Raw genomic sequence first — 17,160 nt, 5'->3', positions numbered from 1 at the left:
AAACATCATCTTCTCCTCAACTACCTTTTAGATAAGAACCATCTCTTTTATATCCAGTATCTCTCACTGCATTTATCATGACGGTACACAGCAAGCACTCCAAAATTGTTCAAATGAACTAATCTGTGGATTATTTTGTGAGAAAATTCAAAAGGAAATAAGCAAATAAGTACTAAGACCAAATACATCTTTTGAATGAAAGGGATAGCTCTATTAATTCACCCATTTTATACACAGAATTTACATTAACTGACAACTTTAAAAATATTCTCCAGAGTTGAAATTACTTAAAATTTAGCCCGAAGTTACAATATATGTACTAGTCATACTACCCTGAATTGAGCACCCATAATAAAAGATTATAAAACGTACATCTACAAAATACAGTCTTTTACAAAGTAAATGGAACTGAAGTTTTATCTTTTTTTCTGATTTCCAGTTGGCTTCCCAAGCCACTAGATCATTTTCTTTCCTTAAACAAACCAAAACACATCACCACTTCAAATGATATCACCATTCAGAATCTTCATGCAAAAAAATACCAGTTGCCTGTAACACATAAATATTTCAGTGTTTCATAGCACATTCATCAAGGAGAATGCCACTGAAAGAATGTTTTTCCTGCCCAACTTGTAAAGCAATTCCAAGGGAAAAGACGTATGCATATTTTCCCCTAAATCACAGAAATCAAAAATTCTGATAATTATCTGCAGCACACTAGTTTTTCTTATAGCTAGAGTTTCAACAACTGCCAAAGGCTGACGTTAGACCGACTTACAATTGTTGCTGTAAGTGCTCAGGTCACTGTGGGTGCTCGCAACAGAGGAGGTGCTTCCTGTCCTTCGCAGCGAAGATGTTTTCAAGGACGCTTTGGATCTAGGCAAAGTCACCCAAGAGGGCTGTGAAGTTTTCAAAGATGTAGGTTTTCCTTGGGGTTTAAAAAAAAACAAAACACCAAAATGTTTCCACTGCTCTTCAGTGTAAACTCAAACGCCTGCTCTAACAACTGAGTCAAAATATAACATGAATATTCAGAACCACGTAACTTCAGAGGAAATCTACACATCAACTTATTTTTTATCATTTAGAAGCAGAAGAGCAGAGATGGTGGTGAGACAAGTGGGAGATGAGGAGGGTGGCTGTAACCCTGTCACCTCAAGGAATTAACTCACCTTTTATGTGACACAGGGATACATCAGAAGAGCCATGTGAGATGGAAGCTTTTGGCAAAGGTGAAATCAAACAATAAATAAACTGATATGACTTCCCCCCATACTGTTGATTAAAAAGTAAACCAATGAGCCCATTCACACGAGACTTTCATATAAAAAAATAGGAGAAAATTTTAAAACAACCAAACACGAAGGAAGAAAAATTAAATTTGATGAGGGAAAAAAACCTTCATTTTAAAAATATCTAATGTCTAACACCAGGTGGTGCTATGCTCTTAGTAGTATTCTTTTCCTCCCACCTTTTCATCTTTGCTCATTTGCCAAACTTAAATGGTCGTCACCCAAACGTCTCTTTCGTGCAGCAAACAGTAGTTCCATTTGTTAACAAAATATGTCTGCTTCATTCTTTGGCATCTTTGAAATCACACTATCCTGATGCTCACAGCAGCTACCTGAGTGTGGGCATTTCCCAAGTTTAAGCCTTTATTCTCAACTTTCTTCACACCCATCTCTCTTGGAGTCTGTTTTGTTTACTTTACTCTAACCACTGCCCTATATACTGTTTCCCCAAAAATAAGACCTAGCCAGACAATCAGCTCATATGCGTCTTTTGGAGTAAAAATTAATATAAGACCTGGCATTATATTATATTATATTATATTATATTATATTATATTATATTATATTATACCCGGTCTTATTTTACTATAAGACTGGGTCTTATCTAACATAATATAAGACCCAGTCTTTTATTAACATAATGTAATATAAGACCTAGCTTTAGAGCTGATTGTCAGGCTAAGTCTTATTTTCAGGGAAACACGGTAGATGAATCCCAAATTCTCACCTGCAACCCTATCCTCCTCCTGAACCCCAATGCCACATTTTAAATTCCTTAGTGTTTCAACTTGGACAATTAGACAACTCCTACCTACTTCTGCTAACTTAACTCCATTTTTCCTTTTTTTCCAGCCTCGTAACACTGAAATCATCTTTTCCCCCTGCCAGATTATCACAGTCTAGTACCAAGTCTGTCAAGACAGTTACTCTATCACATAACTAAAGTTATCAAGAGTTGAAAAGAACTCAGGTGAAAATGATGGTGTCACATATTACTTATGGCACCATTATTGAGTAATTTGTCCAGAGAGTAATGTTCCTGCTTTGTCCGAATGATTTCACCTACAAAACTCTCATCTTAATAGAGCAAAAGGAATTGAAGACTTAGGTCTGGCATTTAAGGGCAGCCACATGGCAGCTCCACCTGTTTCCAGCCTTACCCTGTACTATTCTTTTACGTAGGCACACGTTCTGCTCCAATCAACCTCCTTTTCTCTCTGACAGCAGGATGTTACTATTCTAATTCATTAGGGACATCATTTCTTTTCAAAGAGGTCTTATTCCTCTCAATCCAAATCCTAGAAATCCTTAAGCCCCTGATATATTGCCTGAACTACTGTATTGGACACTGTGAAGTCCTGTCTTTCCATCCTTTCCACCTTCATCATGTTTATCTCCTGGATATGAAAACCAAGGTCATTATCCAATCTAAAATCTCTAATTCCCAATTATCTACAGGATGATGTTATTTTAATTCTCTTAATATCCAAAGGCACAAAAGGCAGTCCTAGGGCGATTCCTACCAACTTCTCCCTTATGCTTTGCCACATCCCCACCCCTCTATACACACACACACACACACACACACACACACACACACACACGCACCTTATGTTTATTTCTCTAGATTATTTTACTCTATTCTTCTGGTTATAATTATCTTTGGGAATAAAATGGCTTCCTTTCCGTCTAGTCTTCTGTCTTGTCAATAGATGTTTCTTTTAAATCCTTGCCACTCATTTGCAGCCCCACCCCAGATCTATGAATCACAGTTTCCATTTTAACAAGATCTCCAGGTGATTCAAACACACATTCAGTATGAGAAGCGCTGTTAAGAATCACAACCTCTTTGTAAAGCCTTTCCTTCCAGGACATCTCCTTCTGTGTGCAATGGACCACACCTTCCTTTATGCTCCTGCCGATACTTGCTTCTATCACAGTATCTGTATCAATATAGCTCTGGACTAGTCTCTACGGTACCTGAGAACAAGAAGAGTACCTCATTCCATTCTGTCCCTTAGGGTCCAGCAAAGTATATAGCATAGAGTGAGACTTAAACTTTGCTGAATTAATTTTTCTTTTCAGGTCAAGAGTAAGTTGGGGGAAATAAGGAGAGGTTGGTAAAAGGGTACAAACTTCTATCAGATGAAAAAGGTCTGAAGATCTGATATAAAATATGGAGACTATAGTTGATAACACTATTATATAACTGAAATTTTCTAAGAGAGCAGAACTTATTCTTACAAAAAAAAACATATGAGGTGATGGCTCTGCTAATTAACTTGATGGTGGGGACCCTTTCCTAATATACAGAGGGTACCAAAAAAATGTATACACATTTTAAGAAAGGAAAACTGTATTAAAATCATAATACTCAATATATACTGATAACAAATGAATACAAGGCATATTTGACGTCTGCAATTATAAGCAGTGCTCAAAGCGGTAACCATCAGTGTCCAGACACTTCTGATTACAGCAAACCACTGCTTAAGCAATGTATACAAAGTGTCCACTCGTATACATTCTTTTGGCACCCCAGGTATACATATATCAAATCACCACAATGTACACTTTACATATCTTACAATTTTATTTGTTAATTATACCTCAACCAAGCTGGAAAAAAAATAAATGTATAATTATAATAATGATAGTAATATAGCTATTAAAAATGTTTTAAAGAGTAAATAAATTTTTATAATGTCTTCTCTCTATAATGTCTCATCTACATTGAAGCAATAAACACTTAAGCAATTTTTATAAGCTTATTTGTTCTTTGTTACTATTAGTAGACTCTTCAAATAGTATTAATTAAATAAAAGGAAACCCTCTTCTTTACATTCCTATAATTCCTATAAAAAAACAAGTAGTAGCTATTAAATATCCATTTGAATTTTGTAATTACATTTAGCCACCAATTTTACATGCCTTTCGAGGTACAGAAAAACAGATTTTTTGGAATGCAAATTTACCAACTTGCTGCCTCTTCAGCATAATCATTCTGATGAGTCATCATCATCAAAAACAGTTAGCAAGTGCGGGCAAGTAACATGAAAATTTCTGGGTCACAGCCACAATGCAGTCAAGGCTCCACAAGTTTGGAAAACTGACTTATGTTTCAGAAAGGGATGTTTCATAGCATTGTTTCTGAAAGCATCATGGGTTTACCAACATTTTTCAGCATATGTCAGAATTACTATGACCCGTGGCTTCTGATTCCAACACACAGCCTGGCCCCAGAAGCAAGCTTACCCCCAAGCCCAGTGATCTTTCTCTGACCTGCCGTATCTCATTTCACAAGTTGCATTGTCACCTCCAGCCACGCCATCCCCTCCACCTAATGGCAACTTTAAGTCCTATCCAAAGTTTTCCCTATTCTGCCGTTACATACTCTTAATTGTTATGTACTAAGGGTGCTGAATAATGTCTACCTGACCAAAGGATTGGCTCATTTGAAACTCAGAATAATCCTAACGGTGCATTACTATGACCATCTCCAGTTTATAGATGAGAAAACTACTTGGGTAGTTAAATAGCTTACTCCGATCACATACCTAACCAATGGCACTGAGGCCTACAATACAAGCAACTTACCACCAGCCCAATATGCCCTCTACTGTGCCACGGTACAGAGCATCCCAGTTACAAGGGAAGTGTCAGGCGTGAGGGCCAACCTGAGCTCCTCCTCTCACAAGAAGGGTGCGCTCCTAGAGTGCCATGGTAAAAAACACTGCGGATACAAAAAGGTATGTGCTTATTTCATCACGAGTTCCAACGTTCAACCTAACAGCAAAGTTGGTCTACAGGACCCGGAAGTAGTCTTCATGTAAAGAAGCAGTAGAACATAGACATCATAAGTGATATTAAAGTAAGATATGGCAATATTGGGCTGAGACTGTGAGTAACCTGAACACCAAATTCTTCACCGATGAAATCAATACAGGACTGCTCTGAGGTACAGTTCGGAAAAGGTGACGTTTAACAGTTCCCTTCACAGCATGTAACTTATCCCAGATGTCAACCATAAAGGTTTAAGATTTACCTCGAGATATTACTGACCTTAGTGGTTTATTGTAAGCACATGTCTTTGGCATAAACTTACATATAGACAACACTTTTGTTCTGATTCTACACTTACAACCATCTTTTGCCTAGGGAAAATATGGAAAGAATCACATTTGCACTTGGCCTTAGATGGTAACACAGAGAGTCTACTGGGTTTGAAACATGCCTTCATCTAACAAGCAATTTACTCAGGCAACCACCTTGGAAAACCTGATTAAATGTACTGTATTCATCAAAAAAACTCATTAACAAATACTTGGCAAAACTAAACATCCAATAAAAAGATTTAAGTGAAAAAAGGACAATGTTAATATTATCCCATTTTAAGTACACTTATCTATATATTGAAAAATTCCAGAAGGACATACCAGAATTTTATGGGACTGTTATGGGATATAGTATAGTGGCACATGGAGAAAAAGAGAAGAAGGAATGGGGAATGTTCCCTCCATATTTTATATACTTATATATTACTCAATGTGAATTTGTTTTGTTATAATAAGCACATTTTTGTAAAAATTAATATTATAAATATTTAATAAAAATTAAAAAAATATTTCATCAGATAAAAGACATTTAAGACAAAACAGATAAAGAAACCAAGAAAGTATAAATTGCATCAATAATTAAAGTAAGTAGATTCCAATAATCGTTTTTATTCCTATACATCTGTAAGCATTAGGTATTCTTTAAATCTACTAAGAAACAAAACAAAACAAAAAACTAAAGAAACCAGTGCCTTAATTGATGCTTTTATGTGGCTATGATGAAAACAGTCACATTACTACTGGAAAATTCTTTATGATACCATAATAGTATGTTTCTTAGGACTGGAAATTAAAGCCAAAGAATGAACTTCTAAATGGCACTCCTTTGTTCTGACACTTATATGAAATGATTCATTCTCTAGGAGAAAGATCCCAGGGCCTTCACAGGTATGCAGTATAATCCCTCAGCTCCAATTTGGCCTCCTCCATTCTTGAACGTAAAGCCTGGGAAAGAAGTTGGGTCCCACAGTGCTTACAAAACACGTTCAAAGTAATGTGAGAAGTTTCCAAAGCCACAGAAACACCTACCAGTCAAAGAAAGTTCTCATATCTGAACTCTCAATGAAACAAGAATGAATTCAGCTTTAATATATTTTTCATGAGGTTATTCACCATTGGAAAAATGACTTGCCACTTTTACATTTGATGAAATTTATGGGTTTTGAAGATGTTTCATTTAGTTTTTTAAAACGTGACTACTGTATTGCCTATAAGAGAGAACACAGATCATCTTAATAAAAATCTAGACAATGCATTCACATAAGGGGTTGTGTTATACGAGTACTCACTTGTTTACATAGTAAGGTAACTGCAAGTAATCACAAAGCTTAAATGTATAGGGTGCTAGAAACACCTGACAGCTTCCTGTAGAATTCACTACCAAGTGTTTTTAGTAACAATCACAAACTACTAGACAATACGTTGTAGCTCATCATATTAAAATATTTTGTTCTGTGATTTGCATTGCTCGGTAGGAGCACGGGTGTCATGGGGAAGAAAAAGAAAATGAGACTGGAAAGGAGGATAGTTTACAATTGGCATTAAATAGTTAAAGATGGCATTAAATGCCAGCCTAAGAATTTTAGACCTGAATTGTTGGCAGTGGGGTGTGGTGGGCAGGTGGAGAGGGAGGGGCACTGCAATTCCTTAGCACCTGCATCAGGACTTGATCATGTGGCAGTAAGTAGCATGCAGAACTGACTGAAGGGACGAGTCTGAAATCAGGAAAACACCTTAGGAGGCTAATGCACCTGTCAGGGCTAGGGGCACTGGGAATTTTAACTAGACAATGAAAAGGAGATTACTGAGGTCGGTCTGTAATATATCAACTACCTATTAATACATATAGTTTAAAATATAGATTATTATATCACATAAAACATAATAATTAATAATAAAGCATGCAAGTGGCAGGCTCATTAAATATTAGAATCAGGAGGAGAAAATTCCAAATAAACAGACATAGTTAAAATACAAAAAGTGAGAATATGTTTATAGCTATAATTATAACTTGGGTACTTTAAACATAACTATATAGAGAAAGTGACCTTTGGAGTAATTACCTACAGTAACTAGGAATTATTATAAAATTAAAGTAAGTAGGTCCAAAGGGATAAAAAAATAACAATAATTTACGGGAGAAATAAATTATACATACTCGAAACTGTGGCTGCAGGTTCATTCTCAATTAACCCAAAAAGACCAAATTCTCTCATTAATACTAAGGTGGATGTTAAAAACTTTACCTTCAATGCTAGAGTATTATTGTCTAAAAACTCCTTAAATAAACCTGATACAATGCTTACAAAATAAACATTGTACAGTAATCAACAGCTTTCTGATGTACCAGGAAAAAAACAGACAAAAGATCCTTTATTTCAGCAACAAGTAGTCAAACATACACATAAACATGTACATTCAACACACACTGTTTTTATGAATAAATTTATCAAAATGTGCTCATATTGTGGAAAAATACAAAAATAAGGAGCATAAAATATTTGAATAAGTAGACATTCATGTTAATTCTTCTCTGAATATATGAATTGAATGCTATTCCCATCTAAATCCACATGTGTTTGTTTTTAAAGGAAGAATTAGAATTTTTTAAAACAATTTAAATTAGCCCAGAATAAGTAAGAATAGCCAAAAAATTCTAGAGCATAAAAAAATGAAAAAGACTACAAGTCAACAACAAAACAAATAATCTGATTAAAAAATGGGGAAAGGACTTGAGTAGACCTTTCTCCAAAGATATACAAATGGCCAACAGAGCACATGAAAAAATGCTCAACATCATTAGTCATTTGGGAAATGCAAATCAAAACCACAGTAAGGTATCAGTTTACACCTATTAAAATGGCTATCATAAAAACAGAAAATAACAAATGTCAGTAAGGATGCAGAGAAATTGGAACCCTGTGCATTGCTGGTAGAAAAATAAAATGGTGCAGTTACTATGGAAAATGGTAGGGTGATTCCTCAAAAAACTAAAAATAGAACCATATGATCCAGCAATTCCAATGCTGAATATATACCCAAATAATTGGAAGCAAGATCTTAAAATGGCATCTGTACACACGTCTCAGCATTATTCACAATAGCCAAAAGGTGGAAGCAACCCAAGAGCCCATTGATAGATGAATGGATAAACAAAAGGTGGCACATACATACAGTGAAATATTACTCATCCTTAACGAAAGGAAATTCTGACACATGCTACAACATGCATGCATCTTGAAGACTTTATGCTAAGTGAAATAAGCCAGTCACAAAAGGACAAATATTATATGATTCCTCTTATATGACATACCTAGAGTAGTCAAATTCAGAGACAGAAAGTAGAATGGTGGTTGCCAGGGGCTGGGAGGAGGGGAGAATGAGGAGTTAGTGTTTAACGGGTAAAGAGTTTAGTTGGGGAAGATGAAAAGTTCTAGAGATAGGACAGTGGCAATGTTTGAACAACAGTTTGAATGTACTTAATACCACTGAACTGTACATTTAAAATTGGTTCAAATGGTAAATTTTATGTACTATCTATCTTACCACAATAAAAAAAACTTTCAAAAATTAGGAGAATAAACTTGTGCTACTAGTTATTATATTATAAAATAGCAAAAGTTTATTACTGGCATAAAACTATATTGACAGACTAACAAACTGGTGTATAAACCTCAGAAATATAAAAATTCAGAATAGGATAAGGGGGACATTCATTTGTGATATTAAAATATTTGAAGTTAAAAGAGTTAAAGTTTGAGAAGCAGTATGGTGTAGTGATTAAAAGTCAACAATCTAGAGCCAGACTGCCTAGGTTACAACTCAGCTCCACTACACGTGGCTGTGAGCAAGTTACTTAACCTCTCTGAGGCTCTATTTCCTCAAATGTAAGAATGGGGGTGATTATAGTGGTACTTACTGCATAGGTTCTTGTGCGAGTTAAATGAGTTTATATTTTTAAAATGCTTACAAGAGTACCTGGCAAACAGTATGTGACACAAATATAAACTACTAGTTCTCACCATCAAAAAAAATAAAATTGGGTTAAAAAGTAAAGGGGTTAAAACAAAACCATATAAATTAATGATATTAAATATAGATCAATCTTCTCTGTCAGTAGAAGTCTTGTTAAGCATAAAAAATAGGAACAATTAAAGGGAAAGATGTATTTGACAATATAAAAATGGAAATTTTTAAAATCACCATATGCAAAATAAAAAGTCGTAGAGTAAATAAAATACAGGACAAAAGACGAGACAATATCAAACCAACAAAAAAGAATCATATGGCCTAAAATATAAGTGAGCCAAAGCTCCCAACAAGAGAGTAACTGAAAATAGTGAATACAAACTTTTTTTTTATTAATTTAACCATTTAACCTGATTGTGTCTATTACTTTTCCTGGCTCCCCAATTATTATTCTTAATCTCTATTTGCATTGCTCACATCCTATAGAAAAGATTAAAACGCCAAATACTTGTGTTCCCAACCTTTCTTCAAGTTAGGAGCGACTCTGTGATCCAAGCTGTGCCAGTAAGACTTAAAGAGTGCTAGGGGTTAAGACGCTGAATAAAATTTTTCCTCCCTGATAAATGTGGATAGGCATGTCAGGAGGAAGCACCTGCTCTGAGCCGCTGTCCCTGGCTTCTAGCCTTTGTACACAGTAGCAGAAGGACTTCACATTTGGACCCTATTTAAACCGAAAAGTCACTGACAAAAGCAACATGCTGAGTCGGGAAGAGCAGGACAGAAAGATGACATTATTGAATCACCAAACCTGGAACTGCCTACTTATCTCTTGACTTCCTGTTAAATAAACACACAACCTTCTGGTTTAAATCAAATTGGTTTAACTACCATAGTCCCATTACGGTAGTTGATGCAGTTGATTCCTTCTTTTTCCTCGAAACACTTTCTTCACTTGGCTTTCAGAACACTACTTTTTTTTTTTTTTCAATTAAAGTTTTTTGGGGTGATAATGGTAAGTTATAGGTTTCAGCTGTGCAATTTGTAATACATCATCTATATATCACGTCGAGTGTTCACCACCCACAGTCAGTTCTCCTTCCATCACTATATATTTGATCCCGTTTGCCCTCTTCTACCATCGCCCCTACCCCCTTACCCTCTGGTAACCACTAAACTATTATCTGTGTCTATGAGTTTTTGTTTGTCTTGTTCCTTTGTTTTCTGTTTTACGTCCCCCATATCAGTGAAATCATATGGTTCTTGACTTTTTCTGTCTGACTTATTTCACTTAGCATAATAATCTCAAGATCCATCCATGTTGTCACAAATGGCATTATTTCATCTTTTCTTATGGCAGAATAGTATTCCATGGTGCATATATACTACATCTTTTTTATCCAATAATCTATGGAAGGACACTTTGGTTGTTTCCATATCTCGGCCACCATAAATAAAGCTTATCTGTAAAGATATATGTGCTCTGATGTTCACTGCAGAACACCACGCTTGACTGACTTCCCTCCTACCTTCCTGGCTGTTCCTTTTTGGTCTCCTTTGTGATTCCTCCTCATCTCCCTAGCCCTTGAAAGCTTAGGAGTATCCCAGAGGTGCTTTGTAGTACTGCAGGTGCCATCGACCTGTCCTCTTTCTACATTTACTCTCTTGGTGATCTCATCCAGTTTAGTGGCTTTAGATGCCATCCAATGTTGAGGAATCCAAAATGTATATCCATAGACCAGGCTTCTCCTATGTACTCTAGACTTTTATATCCAGCTTTCTACTCTGCACTTTCACTTACATATCCTTCATCTCAACTTAATATCACTATAACTGAACTCCAGATATCCAACTCCAACTCCACCCCCATCTTAATTAATGGCAATATCACCCTTCCACTGCTCACACCAAAATGTGCATAGTCCTCTCTGACTCCTTTCTTTTGCTCTCACCCCTCTCATCTCATCTAAGAAAATCCTGTTGATTTTACCTTCAGCGTGTATACCTAGAATCTGACCAGCCCCCACTGCCACAACCTCCTGCCGTGATTATAGCACTGCCTCCTCACTGAGCTCCCTGGTCCTCACCCCCATTCAACGTATTCTCCACATAACTATCAGGGTGATCCTGTTAAAATTTAAGTCACTTTGGTTAAAAGCCAAAGTCCTTATAATTTTCAAGACTGTACATGACCTGCCACTCCACTACCTGTCAAACCTCACCTCCAATTGCATTTTTCCTCTCTTTATTCCTTGCTATTTCTAGGATACATTAGTCAAACTCCACCTCATGAGACTCTACCCGCTGTTCATTCTGATTGGTTTTCATCCAGATATTCATATAGCTGGTCCTTACTTAAAAGCCACCTTTCCCTGGCCACATTAACCAAAATTTCTGTCCCCTCTCACACATGTGTGTGTGCGTGCACACACATACATACATACACACACACACACACTTCATATCCCCTTTCTGTGTGTTAGTATTTTTCATCTCTCCTTAGAACTTTACACTATCAAACATCTTATACACTTTATTTACTTGTGTATAGATAGCCTATCTCTCTCCCACAGAATGTAATTTCAAGGAGGAAACATTTTGATCTTTATTCACTTCTGTACCTCAGCACTTTGATCATAGAATCTACATTTATTCAATAAATATTTGAGTGCCAAGTACATTCCCATTAAAATAACATTTTGCACTTTCCTAAATAGTACATATTTGGCAAGAGTGCTAGAAATGTCAAAATACTGGCCAGGATGTTGGGAAAACACTCATATACTCAGAGTAGGGGCACAGACATGTATGCTGTTTCTGAAGGGCAACTTGGTGACATGAATTAAAAGCCTTTAAAAAGGCCACGCCCTCTGATTCCACCAAAAGGAATGTAGCCAGGGAATTTATCATAGCAGCTCAGGTACTTATGAACAAAGTTCTTCAGTGTCGAGTTGTTTACATACTAAAAAAATACTAGAAACAACCTAATGTCAAAAGGAATCTGAAGAAATACATCATAGCACATTCAGATGATGAAATGTTGTACAGCCATTTAAAAACATGTTATTAAAGAACATTTAAGAATCTAGGAAAATAGGCACAATACCTTAAAATGAAAAAGAAAATTTAACTAAAGTGCCTACTGACTGTTAGGTATGGAGTCTGTAAAATACTAGGAACTGTTTGTCCCTGTTAAATATATGTAAGTATCTGTGCATGAGAATGTGCAAAAAGAAAGGCATTGAATAGTTATAAATTATGATGTTCAAAACTATTTGGATTGATGAGATTAAAGGTGAGGCTTATTTTTTTTTCCTCCCCACTTTTCACTTAAAGTACTATATTTTTTAAATAGTCTACTGGGAAGGGGACAGTGGCAACCTGATGAGCTATCCAAATTAACCAGTTACTCCAGATAGGAGAGGGGTAGAACAAGGTTTGCCTTGCTTGGGGCAATGGTCCCACGTTCCCTTCCTGACCCTGACAGACCAGAGCTCTGTCTGGCCCTGTGTGCTTTGCCAACTGCCTGAACACCAAAGCACTGTGTCCTAGTTACCCACATGCTCTTCTCCATCTGTCTACACATCTGTACTGAATGCCCTCAATCTTTGCATTCTATACTCTCAACCCTAACTGCTCCTTCATTCCTATTTCCTAGTGTACCAGCCAAGTCCAGAAAAATGCTTCCATCCATATATATCCTTTTTATTTCTGGGATCTCAGTGGCAAAAATTAAATAGCACAAAGCATCAACACTAGACCAAGACTAGTCCTTACTTATATAAGGTTGTACCTCTATTATACTATTATAGAATTGCCTATTATCATAGCAAGAAAGAATTTCACCAAACTTAGGTATTGGTTATCCACCCCCTTCTGAAATCCTATAGTTCGTTTGTTTTAGTATTATAAGGGCAGACGTGATGAGGGATGAACTCATCGTCTCCCCTATTTAGCTGATAATACCTGGAGGGCAAGAACCGTGTCTTACTCATCCCACGATTCCTCAGAGTCTAGAGTGTGACGTGCACAGTATACTCTCTCATACTGCCTGTGAAGTGAATGAATTATCTTCCAGAACATAATAATTCAGTAACACTCTACATTTATACAGAGGGTGCCCCAAAAATTATATACATTTTAAGAAAGGAAAAAACTGCATTAAAATTGGAATACTCAATATATACTGATAACAAAAGATGAATACAAATCATGTGTACACATTTTTTGTGGCACCCCTGGTATATGGCAAAATGTGACTTTAGCATTCCACATTCTTGAGTTAGCCAAGGCAATATTTTACGAATAGGGTACAAGAAACTGTACTTTGCATAACCATTACCGTTTGCTTAAATTCAAGAGTAAGCGTGAAAGAAAAAGTCATGGCAGTACAAGTGAGTCACAACAAAAACATAACAATTCTTAAGAGGGTGATAATTTGACAGAGAAACAAGAACATCCCACAAAGCAAGGTTTTCCTGATGACCTGAATTACATAGAAACATAGTGTTCATGGTGATGCTGTTAGTACCTGCCTCTGCAAGTGTGTTCACAAGATGTCTGCTGCTTCAGGCGGAAATTAAACAAACATAACTCCATAAATCACGGGCCTGGGAACATGCGTCCTGCAACTAAGGGTGTAATAAACCAAAGACTTAGAGGGGTTGCATCCTTTCCATGGCTACCATACAAAGATGAACAAGGGTCTTCATACGTTCATCAGCAAATTTATTTACCTGGTCATGAATGAGTTCGCCTGGCACTCACCCTAAGAATTCCTAATAAGAACAAGGAGGGCACATGGTGAGCTTCCTGGCTCATTAGAAGCCAAGTTCATTAGCAGAGCTACTCTGAAGAATGAGATCACTGAGATTCAAAACCGAACATGTTCTTAAGTCTATTTTCTTTTCTAATATTGCAAAAATAAGCAAATCAATAACATGTGCACAAACTCACTTGAACAAAATCACCTAACTTCATAAAAGTGAGTTGGAAAATAAAAGAAAGAAGAAGCTGCCCAGCCCATTCTCCACAGCTGCTACTCTGAATTTTAACTTTTAAAACCTCTGTTTAATCTCCAAGTGGATCTATATTTACACACTACTGCATTGCCTTTTTCTCTTTTTTCTTAAAGTTTATTGGGGTGACAAAGGAGCAAGACAAACAAACAAACAAAAACTCATAGACACAGACAATAGTTGGTGGTTGCCAAAGGGTAAGTGGGGAGAGGGGATGGTAGAAGAGGGTAAAGGGGGTCAAATACATGGTGATGGAAGAACTGAGAACACACCACATGATATATAGATGATGCATTACAGAACTGTACACATGAAACCAACGTAACTTTACTCACCATTGCCTTCTTTATTTCAAAGAGTTACTTGCCTGTGCACTGGATCCATCCCGATGCCTCCATCACATGGTTGTCACAGCCATCCCTGGTGCTCTATGTTTATCCACTCTTTTCCCAGAGGCTTCCTTAGCCTCTATACATCTGTACTGTCTTAAACCTCAGCAAACATGCACACACCCCTTTGAAGTACGTCTCAGTCTTTAGTCTCTTCAATGCAGCATGACCCAAACTAGACCCACTGTTCTTCTGACCACTTCTTCTTGCTACTCTAGTCCCTATTTTGCTTCATGGACACCGAAACAAGAAAGCTGACCAGACACTTAGGATTATTGACCACCCATAGAGCCTACCAGATCCTCTTCCTCCAAAACATTTTTAATATTTTCACTCTGCTTTCAATTCCCAAATTCTGGTATGATTCTTATGAGTCTGCGTCTAGACTATTAGAATTGACCTGCCTTCACCTTCCTGAGGCTCATCTATCACTTACCCCGACACACAGTCTGCTCATGGCATGCTCACTCTCCCCATACACACCACATCCTTTCAAAACTCTACGTTTGCACCCTGGGGATGCCAGAAACCTTCCATGCCTGGCCAACTCCTCCAGGAACATTCCAAAGCCAGTTCAAATGTCACTGTTCTTCTCCTGTCTTCCCTCAGGCTTAGTGGTGTCCATTTACTGTGAACACACAGTACTTCATACAAGTCTCCACTCAGATCAAGCCAGGCAACATTTTTCAACACCTGTTGCATAATAGGGACACTGTGTTGAGTACTGGAAAATATAAAAATAACTAAGACCTAGACTCTATCCTTATGAATCTCAGTTTTATAGGAGACAGATATGCAAGAAAATAATCACAGTACAGCCCAATAAACGCAAAATGTCACAGAAGCCAGGATGGTTCAGCAGGGGTTTGAAAAATGAAGGGTTTGCATTCAAATGATCTGTGGAAACACCCCTTTTCACCTCACCCTCCAACGAGTGAGCTCACTAAAAGGGTATTAATCATGCCTGTATTCTCAGAACCTAGCAGGCCGTGCAGCACGTAGCAGGCACTCAAAATATTTCTTGAACGGAAAAATAAGAGATTGCACAGTTACATATTAAACATGGTTTGTGAATCATTCCATATAGCAATCATCTCTAGAATTACTTTGCCAAGTGAGAAAAATTGTGCGGAATACCTGCAAAATGATTAAGAATTTACAGTGATGTCGTTAGTAAGGGAGAGAAGTGAGACACTTGTCTCCCAGGTGCTTACGAGGTGCTGCTTGGTTGGCCTCCACCTCACTCCCCGGGCCCCAGGCCCCACCACACACACTGGGCAGCTCGCTGTTCCATAGGCACCCCCCAGACTGCCTCATCTTGACTTTGCACTTGCTGTTCCCTCTGCCTGGAAAGTCTTTCCATCTGATGTCCAAACGTTTCCCTCCTCCTACTCCCTCCAGGTGTTGGCTCCAATGTTACCTGCTCTGTGAGGCCATTCGTGGCCACCCTATTTAAAAATCTAACTCTCTTCACATCTGTTTTACTCCTCAACACAGATCATCATCTTATATACTAAACAGTGTATTTTGTTTATTTTCTGACTTGCCTTACTAGAATTCAAACTCCACGAAGGCAAGAATTTGTCTCTTGTGACTCTTCATTCTCAGCACACCAGGCACTCGATAGCTGCTTGTTAAAGGAATACCAGCGTGTTGGGACTACTGCATGCATATAATAGAGGTTAAAAGCAGATACCCCAGGACCAGACTTCCTGGGGTAACTCTGGGCAAGTTACTTAAGCTTTCAAAACTTCCAATCGATCAACTGTAGAACGGGGATAAGTATCGTATCTATACCTCAGGAGCTGTGAGAATTAAATGAAATGATGCACTTAGAAAGCTTAGAACAATGCCTGGCCCTATCATTTGCACTCAAAACACATTACTACAGTACTATTATGATTTTTATCATAAGTAAAGAAACCGTAAGATACATTCTTTAAAAAGTGTTTTGGGGCCGGCCCGATGGCTCAGGCGGTTACAACTCCATGCTCCTAACTCCAAAGGCTGCCAGCTGGATTCCACATGGGCCAGTAGGCTCTCAACCACAAGGTTGCCAGTTCAATTCCTCAACTCCCGCAAGGGATGGTGGGCAGCGCCCCCTGCAACTAAAATTGAACATGGCACCTTGAGCTGAGCTGCCGCTGAGCTCCCAGATGGCTCAGTTGGTTGGAGCGCATCCTCTCAACCACAAGGTTGCCGGTTCGACTCTCGCAAGGGATGGTGGGCTGTGCCCCCTGCAACTAGCAACAGCAACTGGACCTGGAGCTGAGCTTTGCCTTCCACAACTAAGACTGAAAGGACAACAACTTGAAGCTGAACAGCACCCTCCACAACTGAGATTGAAAAGACAACAGCTTGACTTGGAAAAAAAAGGCCT

The 17,160-nt window shown here is 37.7% G+C and overlaps 1 protein-coding gene across 3 annotated transcripts in view; it reads right to left on the bottom strand.

Annotated features, from left to right (window-relative positions):
* Nucleotides 1-17,160, bottom strand: part of MTUS1 (microtubule associated scaffold protein 1) — a 141,281-nt gene that overhangs the window by 72,190 nt on the left and 51,931 nt on the right. For 2 of the 3 annotated variants that reach the window (XM_019737995.3, XM_088793339.1), the window contains exon 5: nt 779-928. The exons of the other annotated variant lie outside the window; for it this stretch is intronic. In XM_019737995.3, the coding sequence (XP_019593554.3) occupies nt 779-928 (150 nt within the window). The remainder of the gene's footprint in view (nt 1-778; nt 929-17,160) is intronic. 3 annotated transcript variants of the gene reach the window in all.

The sequence above is a fragment of the Rhinolophus sinicus genome, chromosome 16, assembly GCF_057876585.1.
Source record: "Rhinolophus sinicus isolate RSI-liver-muscle chromosome 16, RSI-T2T, whole genome shotgun sequence".
In the NCBI taxonomy this organism is placed as follows: Eukaryota; Metazoa; Chordata; class Mammalia; order Chiroptera; family Rhinolophidae; genus Rhinolophus; species Rhinolophus sinicus.
This window is presented reverse-complemented; position numbering and strand designations above follow the sequence as displayed.